The 13704-nt window shown below is 44.1% G+C and overlaps 1 protein-coding gene across 1 annotated transcript in view; it reads right to left on the bottom strand.

Annotated features, from left to right (window-relative positions):
• The window catches only part of CSMD2 (CUB and Sushi multiple domains 2), a 490403-nt gene that overhangs the window by 41236 nt on the left and 435463 nt on the right, over positions 1-13704 (bottom strand). The window contains exons 49-53 of the mRNA XM_054999125.1: positions 13486-13680; positions 9616-9789; positions 7357-7530; positions 6133-6306; positions 3937-4125 (exon numbers count right to left, since the gene is read on the bottom strand). Of these exons, the coding sequence (XP_054855100.1) occupies positions 3937-4125; positions 6133-6306; positions 7357-7530; positions 9616-9789; positions 13486-13680 (906 nt within the window). The remainder of the gene's footprint in view (positions 1-3936; positions 4126-6132; positions 6307-7356; positions 7531-9615; positions 9790-13485; positions 13681-13704) is intronic.

Raw genomic sequence — 13704 nt, 5'->3', positions numbered from 1 at the left:
TTTCTTTCCCTGATTGACTTTTAACAACTTTTTGGTGTCTTGCTTTACATCAGACCACATATATGAGAGGCTGGATTTCTCAGAAATGTCCACTGAAAAGCCAGGATTCTTTTCTAGAAAAAAACTTGTTTCCCCCTAAGTACCAAAAATCAAGATCACAAAGAAACACAGCTGCTGACCACGTGACTGGATACTTGTACTCCAGGACAAATCATCTGTCAAAAGACAGCATGGAGGACATCCCGCAGGGCTCTTCGTTCCTATCTTGGCTAAGCCTTATTATTATAATACTTATCATTTATATAAACTAGATTGTTCCTGAGCTAAAGTATGTGAAGTACTTTTGAACAATCACAACAGCCTTGAGAGGTAAGAGATGTTATCCCCATACCGAAGATGTGGAGGCTGTAGATGAAAGAACAGCAGCCTGCTTAGCACATCTTGACTTTCTGTTCCTCTGTTACAGCGTAAGTATATATTTATCCAGTGCAAGGGTAGTTGAAGTTGCCCATTATTATAACATTTGTTCCTGGATTTCTTTCTCCATTTCTTGTATTGCAACCCACTTCAAGAACACGGATGAAAAGCAAGTCATAAATACTATGAGTAAATTGATCACCCCCAGGCTTTTGTTCAGAGGGGCGACCGAACATCCTCAAGACCAAATTAGATGTCAGGCCCAATATTTCCATTCATAGTGACTCTGCGGAGGCATTTATTCCTCTGAAGTGTTCCAGTTTATTAGATGCTATAGCCTCTTTGATGTACGGAACAATATTACATTCAGTACACCATGTCGTTTCTATGGAGTGTATGTTTAAAGATAACTGTATCTCATTGACTCTTTCTGTTCTTCTAGGCTTCTGATATCTCCCATATTCCACACATTCCAATTTTCCAATTTTGGCATGGCGGCTGCAAGCATTACTGCATAAACACTCCCATCAAGTGTTCCTCTCCAGAGGCCCTTATCACGACCTCTTTCCCTATGACCTTTTCAACTTACATTGCAAAGTTCTACTGTATGCCTTGAGGACCTGACACTTCTACACCACCATCCCTTAGAAATTACTCTTCCTGAAGCAAATGCTCATAATCTTGTTGTTGGTTTTCTCCAGGAAGCTGACTTAAAAAGCTATCCTCGAAGACATCTCCTTTGCGTGAGAATACCGGTTTATCATGTAAGAAAAAAGGAATGGATCTTTTTCAAGGCATTTCAGGTGGGTAGCCATGTTCGTCGGTGGTAGAAGAGCAAGATTTGGGTCCAGTAGTACCTGGAAGACCAACTAGATTTCTGGGATATAAGCTTGAGCTTTGACCCTTGAAAGCTTATACCCTGGACATCTAGTTGAACTTTAAGTTGCTACTGGACTCGAATTTTGTTTTTCAAGGAATTATTTCCCCTCCATCAGTACAATGCCTTCCTCATTCTTTAACACAAGCTGTCAGCGAAAGAGTGAGACCTCTTTACTATGTCCCTGAAGTTCTCATCAATGCCTCTCTGCTTCTCTCAGATATTCCAGGACTTCTACCATGACCTCCAGGCACAACAGAAACTTGTTCCTTGAGGGTCAGACTCAGGACCAAATGCACACCTACAACTTCTGCCCTTCAGGTAGACAGTCAGATATATGGAAAACTCGGGGTAGCTCTCCCATCTCTGTTAGCTCTTGAGCTTCCTAATTTTTAAAGAGAATCTATTTAAGTGAAATCCTATGCTTTGAGGATCAGATCAAGTTTGTTTTGAAACTCACTGCCATGAGGAAAGGGTTTTGTTCCCCTGACCTCTCTGCTTCCAAATTATTCTCAAGGTGGCTCTGGCAAACTCTCAGAGCAACATTTCCCCCCATGAATATCTATGTTTTAAACAGAAAGGCGTGAAGCCCCATGAAGAATGCCGTCTTGCCTGATCAACACCCCTATGGCTTCCCTCAAAATTTCTCAGCAATTACCTCCCCCCGCCCCCACAACCGTCTGAATTTGCTTTGAAATTTTGCGAATGGCAAATCTAATTTCAGGTATTCCCAAATTTGCTCACAACATGGAGATGTTTTTCAGCAACTCCAGACTACTAACATTCTTCCGATGAAGGTGGAAGAATCAACCATGCTACAACTTGGCTGTCAGCCTGGGTTATCGTTTCCTGTGGGTCCCAGGTAGGGATGAATGGAAGTCCTGAGTAATTTCACAATGGGACCAAGATTCTTTTCACTTTCCTTGAAATTCCCCAGATATTTTTGCTCAAGCAGCTACCTCCAAATCTGCCTCAGAATTTTGGGTTAGGCAAAATTTGACAGTCACTTTAGCCTGAAAAGGAGCAGTGGTTTAACTTGGCTTGTCCCAGTATTTCTTGCCCATCCTCAAAAAATAGTAGTGTGGGATTCACTTGTCAATTTCCCATGATTTGTATACTGTGGCATGGTGGCATGCTGATAACACAGGAAAAACAAAGGTGCCGGGTTGGAGCGGTGGGGAGGGAATTGTGTCTGTTTAAATTTTAGGGTGAAGGGAGGGGGGGGGGAATGCAACTTAAAAATTGTTTTTAAGAAGGTTGAGACTTTGGAACAACTCAAATCAATCAACAAAGTGATACAGAAGATGTTTGGGTTCCCCTGTGCAGAGATTTTTGTGGGTGTCTTTTTAAATTTTCAGTGGCAAAATAGTTGGTGTAATCAGTATCTGTCCTAGCAGGTGTTTCACTTCCAAAAGAGGAGTGGTCTCGTCTATGCATTGCAATTATACTCATCAGTCCCTTATGAAGCTTTTATACATATTCAACACTCCCCTGCCCCCGCTGCCGCCCCTCTTAATACTGGCTAGGCCTCACTCCCCGGCGCTGCTGAGGTTTGTCTACAGCTGGTTTCTGGGCTGGTTCAAATAGGAAGAAAACACAAGTTTTGGAACCCTTGGCCACAGAAACCATTTCATGCATTCTTAACTTGGGAGTTCATCTAAATGTTGCATATGAAAAACAGCCCCAGGAGTGAAAGCATGAGTCTGAGGGCTAAGGGTCTCCCTTGGAGACAAGAGAATTGGAGGGGGCATACAGGAAGGTAGGAGCCCCCACTTCCTTTATCTATCCCTTAGTTTATTAGCTTTTCTCACCTTATCTCTCTGCTTTACTGGCTGAATGTCCTAAGGGACTAGGAGCAGAAGGAGCAGGGACAACTAGAGATAAAGTAAGTGTAAATAAAAAAAGCAGGTGAGTGCAGAAAGTGGGAAAGGGGGCCCTATGATCCCCTCCGGCTTCTCTGCCTGTCTCCGGCAAAGCTCTCAGTTTTCATAAGGTTACTTATCATGTTTAGAACGCATCGCTGGGCTTTCGTAATGGTAACAGACTAGTGGTTCTGCATCTCCGCACTCAGAATGAGCAAAATATATGTCTGGGGCCAAACCATTCTTGTACTCAGGGTGGTTCACCTTCAGAACTTTCATCTCCCAAATCTACTAATCTGGTGCTGAGTTTGGGTTCCTAGGACTCCCATCTGTTATTCTGAGTTTTCATCAAGTTTCTAGCCTTCATGGAGAATGGGATGAAAGTATATAAATGCTTGACTGTATGTGCAATCCTACAGGTTCTAGATGTAGTCCAATATTTCCTTCTCCTGCCACATGTTATCCCAGTCCTATGCTTTATTCGAACTCAAAACACTGGGTTCAGTGCCTTCCAACAGAGCAAGCTTCCACTTTGCTACAGGGGCACATGGATATATTTCAGTACAATCCTAAACCAAATTATACCCTTTTCAGCCCATTGACTTCAAGGGATTGAGAGGGTGTTAACTGCTCAGAACAGCACCATTTGGGTAAAATATTAACTACCACATCTGCATATATTTTGGAAAGTAATGGGGAAGGTGAGGTCATCTAATTTTTATTTACAAAACTGTATCTGTGTGTGGGTAATGAGCCTCTAAAGGAAACTGAAGGACTTACAAAGGCACTGTGGGAGAGGCCGGTCCCAAGTGCCGTCCCCTTGACAGGTAAGGACATGGGTGCCAAGTAAATAATATCCATGGTGGCACAGATAAGAAACTGTTGTTCCAAAGCTGTATCTGTGAGGCCCGCTTGGCTGAACTTGTCGGATGCTGTTTTCCAGGTGCCCAGGGTCAGTACAATTTACAACTGCAAGCAAATGACAGAACAATAAGAATAATAAAAAAGAGAGGGTGTAACAGAGGAAACTGGTTCCTTTCCAATAAACACTCAGCTTTCATTCCAAATATTGGCTGCATCCACAGTATGCTGGATATTGCACTATCATTGCACCATTGCGATCGATTGCAACTAGATTCTCCTGTGTGTACAAGCTCATCCAGTTACAAATGACTGCTAAAGTTCAACAACAATGCGATATCTAGTGCTGCGTGAATGCAGCCATAACGTTAAATAAGTCATTCAGACATTAGGTAGAGAGGTTCCACTTCTGCAAGGAAGTAGAGCAGGGGTCCCCAACATGGCGCCTGCTGACACCTTTCCGGGAGTCCACCAAGTGTTTTTAGAAAGTGGGCGGGGCCATTTGGGCCTTTTGCCCAGCAGAGCTTCTGATTGGCTGTGCAGATTTTAAAAAATGTTGCTTCAGCAGCAGCAGTGCCACCTCACCACAAGGATCTTCACTGCATGACCAATATCTGAGTATAAGCAAGAAAATATTTTTACAGTGAGTTCATTTAGGAAGGCATGCGGTTAAGCAGAGCTTCTATTAGAAAGTTAGTATTAGAGCTATACACAATCCCAATTTGATTGTGTATATGCCTCCTGCAGCAGCCATTTTGTGGTTTTGCCCACCACCCTGAGTCAGAATTTCAAGGGTGCCCACAGGCCCATAAAAATCAGGGACCCCTGAATTAGAGGGTATAAAACACATGACTAGTAGGGGGTCACTCAAGGTTCAAAACCCCATTTTGTCCTAAATTAAGAGGCGAGAAGTGGGGTATTTGTTGAAGGAAGATGATATCAGAGGGATAATGGAGAGGGAGTGCCGGAGGTGGAGATAGGCAGAAGGAAGGGAATTCGAGAAGTGAACTTGAAATATGATGCTAAAAGCAGCTAGTCAGCCCTGGTGGCTTGAAGAACCGACAATAGCTCTGGGCTTTTCAGAGGCAACCAGATGGCTAGCTCCTTTTCCACTTTGGCTCAATGCAGATGACACATTTACATTTTTATTCAAGCCTTGCTTTTTTCCCCCCTTATCCCACTTGCTGGCCAATGACCTTCATGAAGTCTCACAAAAAGCACTGCGGCAACAACTCCAGATTCAACATAACTCCAATAATATATATCAACATAATCAGTTTTTTTTAAAAACAACAACAAATTTATCAGCAACTTGTAACTGTAAGCAAAGGCCTAGCAAAATGGACCCCCCCCCTCAAAGTATTAAATCAGTTCCTGGAAATCACCAAGGAGATGGCCGCGTGGACATCCAGAGAGAGAGAGAGAGAGAGAGAGAGAGAGAGAGAGAGAGAGAGAGAGAGAGAGAGAGAGAGAGAGAGAGATTGAATGCTATGGTCAAAGAGTACCAGTATCCTATTCAGGTGGTGATGTTTGCCTAACAGTGCACATGGGAAGAAGCAGTTGGTGACAGCATGGCTGATGCACAGTAAGCCTTTATCACATGAAGCTGGCCTGGGAACTGTTACAGAATTTGTGCATCAGGGAAAAAAAAACCAGTTGGGATGCTAGGAAAGAGCTCCTTCCCCCTCCCAAGCTACCCTTTATTTCTGCCAGTGCATAAAAACTACGTTTTTTAATGACATCATTAATATGCATTTACGGAGAGGCCATATCTGTTTTCTCCTGATTGATCATTCTTTTGAATCAGCAGCAAATCTGCAGCTGAAAGGAAGAAAAAGCTGTATTTCTTCCATGGCTTCCTCATCGCACTTAAGCTGAAGTGTCCTCCTTTCTTGGCAGTATTATTTCAATTTTCTTGCCTGCAAGCTCCCTCGCTCTTTCCAGTATGGCAAGAAGGAGCTGGTAGTGATACTGGTCTTTTTTTTCTTCTCTGCAAATGATGGGAAAGAGATGGGCCAGTCCCGACTGGAGAATTAAGAAGGTGGGGCCACCAAAACGCCTGTACCGTCCAGGTCTCATGTAGCAGTAAAAAAAGGGGAAGAGAGAACAACTTACTGCGACAGACGGGCAAGGCATTACTCCACTGGCCATTTGCCAGGCACTGGGACCTGGATGCCCCTTCCAGGTGGTACCCAGTGTTGCATACAAACTTGGCCACATCATTGAGGTTGAACTGGCTGCCCTGTGTCAGGCCATTCACCGGGTTGCCCGGATGTCCGCATGTTATGGCTGCAGGGAAAAAGCTGAGATGTTACCAGTGAATTGCAGAATGTAGTGATGTCCTCACAGGTTGGCAGGGGAGGGTGTGTAGCTCCATGGCAGAGCATCATTTTGCATGCAATAAACCACAGTTGGTTAGTCTTAAAGGTGCTACTGGACTCTTTACTATTTTGCATGCAGGAGGTCCCAGACCCAACCCCTGGCCTCTCCAGGTAAAAAATCTTAGCAGCAGCTGTGAGTCAAGGCCTTTTTCTGCCTGATACTTTGGAGAGGTGCTGCTCAGCACAGCAGTCAATGGGGTGGATCCAATCATCCTCCAAGGAGCCGTACTCCAACGGAATAAGCATTTAATTTGAAGGAAGGCTCCTTAAATTGGAGGAAGGCTTCAAACTTCTGCCAAAAGGAAAGGTGAGGTATAAAGATTTTAATACATTAATCAATAGATTTTGCTCAGTGGAGGGATAGGAAAGGGGCAGGAGCCATCAGACAGGCAAATGGTCTCATGCAGTAGAAGGCACTCTTATAAGTTCACTTATGTTAGATTCCTGCAAACACAATCGCCCACATTCTTATGGTGACCATCCTTCAAGTCATGGCAGGTTAGATCTCGCAGTTCTATTTTTTATTTACTCATTCCCCCCCCTCACAGAAATGGTCCCCCCAGCCATTTTCCTGAGCTGAACTGGCCAGAATAGAGTAATTTGCCCCCACAAGCAGCTCCGAAGATGAGTAAATTACTTCCTCATGGTTGTTTAGGCTCAGGAAAATGGCATGGGGAATAGGCAGGAAACCCTCCTCAACGTGTGCTGGTCAGACTTCTGTTAACTTTTAAGGGGCCTTTCCTCACAGGTGGTGTGTGACTGCAGGGAAAGACTCAACTTGTCAAAAACCCTAACACATAGCTTGGCCCGGAGCTTCGGTCCCCTTCAGAGGGAACATCCTACCCCACCCACTGCTTTCTCATCTCAACTCATTTCTGCCCTGAACATCTACAAGCAGCTCTGCCTCAGCCCTGCCAAAACTAGCACAACTCTTTAATAAAGACAGCAACATACTTACGCACACAGACAGGAGTCTTTCCGGACCAATGATGGTCTTGCTGACAGATCCGGACAGACATCCCGATGAGTCGGAAGCCTGGGTTACACTGGTAGACCACACTGCCCCGGTAGTTGAAGTTCTCTCCATTGATCTGTCCATTGACAATGGGGTCAGGCTCACCGCAGTGACCCGCTGGAGACATATCAAATCAGAAAGACCCATCAGGGCCAAGTCGGGCCAAGTCTGCTAGACTCTCCAGGGCAGAATAATACCCTCTGATCCTGTATCTAACAAGCTTTCATAAGGGACAAGGCTGTGTGTGATCTGTCCTACAAAAATACAAGCGCTCTGCCCAGACAGACTAAATTCCATACACGAGCAGCTGAATTCTGCAACCTGAAAAAATCCTCCAATTAAACTGACCAAATCTGCATTCTCCCCCTTTCTTTTCCACACTGTATTCTTCAATTTGTTTATTTTTGTGCATAATTCATTTTGGTTTCATTGGGTCAGGAGAGACACAGGGATTAATCTGTAGTGTACAAAGTCCCACTCCCTGTTATTGGAATTTTTGATAAGAAACCTTCTAGTTTCTTGGAGCTTCAGCAGGTATGACCCGTTCACTTTCAAGCTTGAATTTGTAACCACAAGACCAGATATTTGTTTTAATAAACATTAAAACTGATATTCTCTGAATGCTGAATCTGGACCTCAGTGCTACTTTCTTGAGCAGGACTTTGGAGAGGCGGCATAAAAATCTTCTTAAAAAGTAAAAAAAATCGTCAACCCTGAAGAATTGCAGCTTACAAACAGCCCTGATTTAGGGATATTCAACTAAGTGGTTGTTTCATTAATGAGAATATCTGTTTTTTAAAATATATTTGTCAGCCCATCTTTCTCCTGACCAAGTCAGGACTAGAGATGGGCACGAACCAGAAAAAAAAGAACCATGTCGTTCGTGGTTCGTCAAATTTCATGAACCACGAACCACGAACTTTCACGAACCTGCCCCTGGTTCGTGAACTGGTTCGTTTGGTTCATGAAAACATCACATCCAGGTCAGGAAATCATCACTTCCAGGTCAGCAGAAGGTCACTTCTGGGCCAGCAGAAGGTCACTTCCAAGTCAGCAGAAGGTCTGCAGGAAGTCCATCCCCTGTTGCCTAGGAAACTGATTGACTGGCACCAGGCTGTCTGCAGTTACAAACAAAAAAACAAACCAAACGAACCGACCTAAAGTTCGTGGCGGTTTGTCAGAAATGGGATCTGACGAACCGCGGTTCGCGAACCATGAACTGGCCTGGTTCGTGCTTAATTTTGTTTCGTGTTTCAGTTCGTGCCCATCCCTAGTCAGGACCCCAAGTGGGTAACAATATGACAAAGTGCAACACATCCATGTAAAATCATATAATTACATACACGAAGCTGTACAAACAAGGCCATATAATCCAGAACCTCCTACACCAGAAAGAAACTCAGATTGGGTGGGAAGGATTTTATAGGCACCCCTAAAAGATTTAATTGTGGCTCCATTCAACCTGGAGCCCCCTGTTTCATGGCGACTAACTACTACTGGTAAGGCCAAAGGGAGAAGATGCAGCAGCCAGGCATCCTTAACATGTTCCTGAGTTTAGAGACTCTCTTCCCCCCAGCTACCCATTTCCATCACTGAGGCTAGAAAAAGAAAAGGCAGCACTAGGCATTGCGCTTGGATCCAGACCTCCTCAAGAACTCACTCCCAGAACACTTTTACATTATATTTTAATCAATACTTTTGCTGTTCTTAAAGCTACTTCAGAGACTGAGTTTAAATATAAGGCAAAAATAAAAGAAATGAAAAAAGAGCGCCCACAGGAAGGTAAAAAAAGATAACAGAGATTCATTAGGGGATTCCACATTATTTCTAAGCCCATTTATTAAGATCTTTGTGGGCTATCCCCAAATGACTAAGAAACAAAAGACAGTGGCAAGATGTAACTTGCAGTTTAATGAACCAAAGGCAGCATTCCTTCACCAGAGAAAAGTGTAGCGTTCAGAAACACCCAGAACAAAAACAGCCTAATAAAACAAATGTGCTGACCTTAGAGACACCTCCAACTGGTTAATGTTGGTCCCCAGGCATTAGCCAACTGAACTTTTCATTGCTGAATCTACTGATCTAAGCTCTTGTTGCACTACATGGGCAGGTTGTAGAAATATGATTGACTAGGAGGAGGGTAGTTGAATAAGTCTACTTGATCGGCCTGCAAAGGGCCCAAAATATTTCTCAGATACCCACCTAGGCATTTCACTTCTAGACCACTCCAGAGGCCATTGGCCATGCACTCTCGCACACGGGATCCCACCAATGTGTAACCGGTATTGCATGAGAAGATGGAGGTAGCACCGTAAACGTTCAAGGTCCCGATCTTGTTTCCATTGGGTGGAATGGGCAGGTCTCCACAGGAGATGACTGCAAGAATTAAGAAAAAATTAAAAATTACATTTAGTGGGTAGGTGGAGCAATTTGAGGAAAAAGACCCCAATGTAACAGTTCTCATAATGCATTAATCATAGGTTTGCTACCACAGAAAAACTGTCTTTATTAAGGGCCAAGCTACACATGACGAATGACACTTGAACGGCAAGTGGATTGAGTGGAGGGCAAGTGAACAGGGAGAAATACACTTGCCATTCAAGTGTCATTCATCATGTGTAGCTTGGCCCTTAGACTTGAGCAAGAAGCCACACACCAAGCTGGATGCAGACTGCCACCCATGTTTGCCTGGGAGGGACACACAGCTCCTTACAGCAATGGGGCTCTACCCTCTGAACACTGCAAAAATAATAATACCGCTGACCCCTCTCCCATTCTCCTATTTGTGATTTCACCTATTCATTGTTCATGATTTGATCACATGACACGGTTTCTAGCCTGTCCCCCTGCCGACTGTGCAGTCATTGTATTCATTACGCTGTTCAATTATGTGGGGAATTTGTTTTGCTGCAGAAAGGCAGCAGACCAGTATCCCAGTATCCATGAATTTCGCCATTCACAATGATCCCAGTGAATGGTGAGAGTTTATTGTACCTAGCATGCATATAGTGCTTTCATATATTCCTACATTATCTTGTTATAAGACAGGTCACATTAGTATCCCCATATTGTAGATGAGGGGAGGGAGGCTAAGAAGGAGGGGCTTGCCTAGTAAATTCAATGGCAGAAGTGAGATCTGAACCCAGAATCTCCTGCTTAGTTGCTCTTCTACAAATATTAAGTAGCCTCCTTCTCTTTCTGCCTTCTGAAATTTCAGTAGGCATCACCTCTGCTTTCAGATTGCAATCTGAAATGCTAGAAACATGGTCTTTCTAAAACAAAGACAGTCTCACACGAAGCATAATTCTGTACCAGGGCTCATTTCAAGGGGAGACGCGCAGGAACGCAGTTCCAGCAGTTCCCCAAAGAGGACACATGTCAGGAGGCTCCACCCACCTGACTCTCGGCCATTTTGGGCCCATTTTGGCCTGGATTGGGGCCGAAATGGCCCAGATAGGGCCTCTGATGGGTGCTGGATCACTCTCCCGCTCAGCAGCGGCCTGATCCTGACCATTTTGGGCCCCTTTTCGACCATTTTCAGACCCTTTTTTGCCATTTTGGGCCTGAATGGCCAGGATTGGGTCCAAAACAGCCAGGATAGGTGATGTCAGGGGGTGTGGCATATGCAAATCAGTTATGCCAATGCCACACTTCTGGTGCTGTCAAGGGGCATGGCATATGCTAATGAGTTTGCTAATGAGTTATGCTAATGAGTTCCTTCAGCTCTTTTTCTATGAAATGACCCCTGTTCTGTGCCCAGTATCACATTCTGCACTCTCACAAAACTGCAGCACAGAATTTTACCTAACCCTTTCTCATTTTTGTAGCCCTAGGCAAGCAGCACAAATGTGGGGCTGTCAACATTTCTAGCAGGCTGGGGGTATACCAGTTTATCAATCATATATTTCTTAATAAGCTTGTAACATTGTTTACAGATTGATGAGAAAGAGAGCCCAATAACACACATAAAATAAACTGTGGGTGGTTATGTGTTTATATAAAATATTTAAGAAAGCCACAGAAACCTGAGACTTGTACAAAAGCTTCAAAACAGAAGTTCTAACAGTGGCAAGACACCTCAAACATAGGGATTTTTGGGAGGGAGGTTTACAATCCCTGCACAGCTCCTGCCTTTCCGACTACAGAGAACATAGCAGTCCTGTAGTACACAAATGGTATGGATCGGCTATAGGATGCCCTCCATCCCATTCTGAGACCACCAGTTGGCTGTGTCCATAAATTCAAAGCAGGGGTGTAGTGTGGGTTATCTTTAGTTGGAAGGCAATCTTTGCCAACCCCCAGGTGGGGCCAAGAGCTTTCCTGGAATTGCAATTGATCTCAAGACTACAGAAATCAGTTCCCCAGGAGAAAATGGCTGCTTTGGAGAGTGCACTCTGTGGCCTTCTACCTTGCTGAGGTTCCTCCCCTCCCCCAAACCCGTCCCCTCCCCAGGCTCCACCCCAAAACTCTTCAGGAATTTCCCAGCTTGGACTTGGCAACCATACTGTAGCCTGAAAGCTCAAACAAGCTTTTCATGCAGAGTGAAAGATCCACTCAAGTGGAAAATTTCATACACCATTTCATCCCACATGTTCTCCATCTACAGCTTGCTAAATGTGGTCAGCAACTGAAATGTGTGCATGCCCAAAACCTTGTTCAGCCTTTTGTGTATGCCAGGTGTGTGGCAGACAAGCAACTCAGGAAGCAGCAACACGTTAGGAAGGATTTAGGCCAAATAATCTGAGAGGGTGAGATTACCATGCAAAGATCCATTCCTCGGCTACTTTTTATATGGTTGATCAGCATTCGCTGGGCATTTTGCTATGAATGAAACAGTATTTTAACTTTTTGACTAGAACATTAGTTTGTTCAATTAGGCAGGTGAGTAGGTTTCATTGCCTGTACCAGCCTCAGAACCCATGAAGCGTTCCTGGTCCATCTAGACCCTGAAATGCAAATCCTGTTCAACAACTCTTCCAATGACCCAAAGTGGGAAAATGAAAACAATCTGGTGAGAAATGTTCTCGTGAAAGGGAATCAGGATTTTTTCCTCTAACACCTTTCATAAATGCTAAATTAAAAAAGAAAAACAGCTTTGTCAGGGATTACAAGAGAGCTGTCACAGTTTTTGCCCTTGTTAACTTGGTGTGTATGTGACAGACTAAAGCCCCTGGTTTGTTTTTAAAGCCGTTCTATAGGGGCTTGAGCCAGGGTGATTTTAACAAACACTCTCAGAAACATTTTTTATGTTGGAATCTCTTGTGGAAGAAGAATGAAGGTAGCTGGTTGATAATTCTGTACAGATTTTATTTGCCCTTGCCTGACTCGCTAGAATCATCCACGTGACCAATTTAGGAAGTGCTGCCTGCATGTGAAGTAGTGTTAATGATGTCAGCGTATACTCAAATCAGATTGGCTGTGATGTTAACACACACTCTGGGATCACTCTGCGAAGTCCAGTAATAGTAGATGCCCACCCTGTGTTCTTACTCTGCCTTCCAGTCTAATTTGGGAAGTTTCTAAAATCAGTTTTGGGATTGCACGTATACAATTAGACAATTTTCAGTATCTTTAAAAAACAACAACAAAAGACCAACATGCAAAACAAAAATGCATATTAAAGCACTGCGGGAGGAAAAAGGGGTCATGTGATTGCCTCAATGTGTGGCGCTTTAAAACATGTACACATGTATTCCTGTGCATTAGTAGCCAGAAAAGGGAAAAACGAACAAATTGAAATCTATGATAAGCTGCACAGGGCACAGCGGTCTGAACAAAATCAATAATGAAAGTATGGCAGACAGCAAGTTCAACCACTGTCATTCTGCAAACTGGATCTGGAACATTTGGAACCCTAAAATCCAGGATGAAATTCAGATGGAGAGAATTTCAAATAACCCTAAGCACAATATGGGGAATATATGCTTAGGTGGTGGGGAATGGGGTGGGGTGGGGGAGAGAACTTGACACCAGCACCAAATGCTACAGATCTCATTATTGCCTCTGCTTTTCAAGCACACATCTCTGATGCCTCCCTTTTCCTGCTGGACCAAGAGCGCACGGCAAGCTTACTTCTGCAGGTTGGCATGGGCTCTCCGATGCTCCACTTCCCGCTGGCCTGGCACTGGATGACACGGTGTCCCATGTAATAGTAACCAGGGTCACAGATCAACATAAGCTGGGCATTGTATTGATACTGCGTCTCGTAGATCAGCCTCCACCTGCCATGCTCCACTGCAATGTGGCTGATGTCAGGGCAGCTGACCGCTGAACACCAGCCACGCCAAACAA

Source organism: Eublepharis macularius, chromosome 15 (assembly GCF_028583425.1).
Source record: "Eublepharis macularius isolate TG4126 chromosome 15, MPM_Emac_v1.0, whole genome shotgun sequence".
Lineage (NCBI taxonomy): Eukaryota > Metazoa > Chordata > Lepidosauria > Squamata > Eublepharidae > Eublepharis > Eublepharis macularius.
Note: the sequence above shows the minus strand (reverse complement) of the source record. Positions and strands in the feature narration are given on the sequence as shown.